This window comes from Eimeria tenella, genomic scaffold, assembly GCF_000499545.2.
Source record: "Eimeria tenella Houghton genomic scaffold, Eth_scaff1772, whole genome shotgun sequence".
Taxonomy (NCBI): domain Eukaryota; phylum Apicomplexa; class Conoidasida; order Eucoccidiorida; family Eimeriidae; genus Eimeria; species Eimeria tenella.
The window spans coordinates 2,900-3,242 of record NW_013541601.1 but is presented as its reverse complement, the minus strand read 5'-3'; the positions used below and the strand labels follow the sequence as shown (position 1 = coordinate 3,242).

Below are 343 nucleotides of genomic sequence, written 5' to 3'. Positions count from 1 at the left end.
TGCTACTGCTGCTGCTGCTGCTGCTGCTGCAGTCATATCGGTGCAGCCTCACGTGGAAGAAGTTGTCAAGAGAGAACTCTTGAGGTTTTGGAGACTTTTAGAAACCCACTAAATTTTGGACTCAAGGGTTTAGGGTTTAGGGTTTAGGGTTTGTAGGGCCAATAGGGCAAACCGGGACGTTCCCAAGTCCCATCTTGGAGACTACAGCCTAGGGTTTAGGGTTTAGGGTTTAGGGTTTGCGATACGAGCACTGGGGGATCAGAAATTGACTGTGCTGCATGCGTCTAGGGTTTAGGGTTTAGATGCATGCAAAACACAATTAAACATTTATTTATTTTATTTT

At 45.5% G+C, this 343-nt stretch overlaps 1 protein-coding gene across 1 annotated transcript in view; it reads right to left on the bottom strand.

Annotated features, from left to right (window-relative positions):
• Window positions 1-331: 331 nt before the first annotated feature.
• The window catches only part of ETH_00041700 (vacuolar sorting protein 9 domain-containing protein, putative), a gene marked incomplete at both ends in the record, with an annotated part of 2,379 nt that continues 2,367 nt past the window's right edge, over window positions 332-343 (bottom strand). Inside the window, one exon of the mRNA XM_013373820.1 lies at window positions 332-343. Within this exon, the coding sequence (XP_013229274.1) occupies window positions 332-343 (12 nt within the window).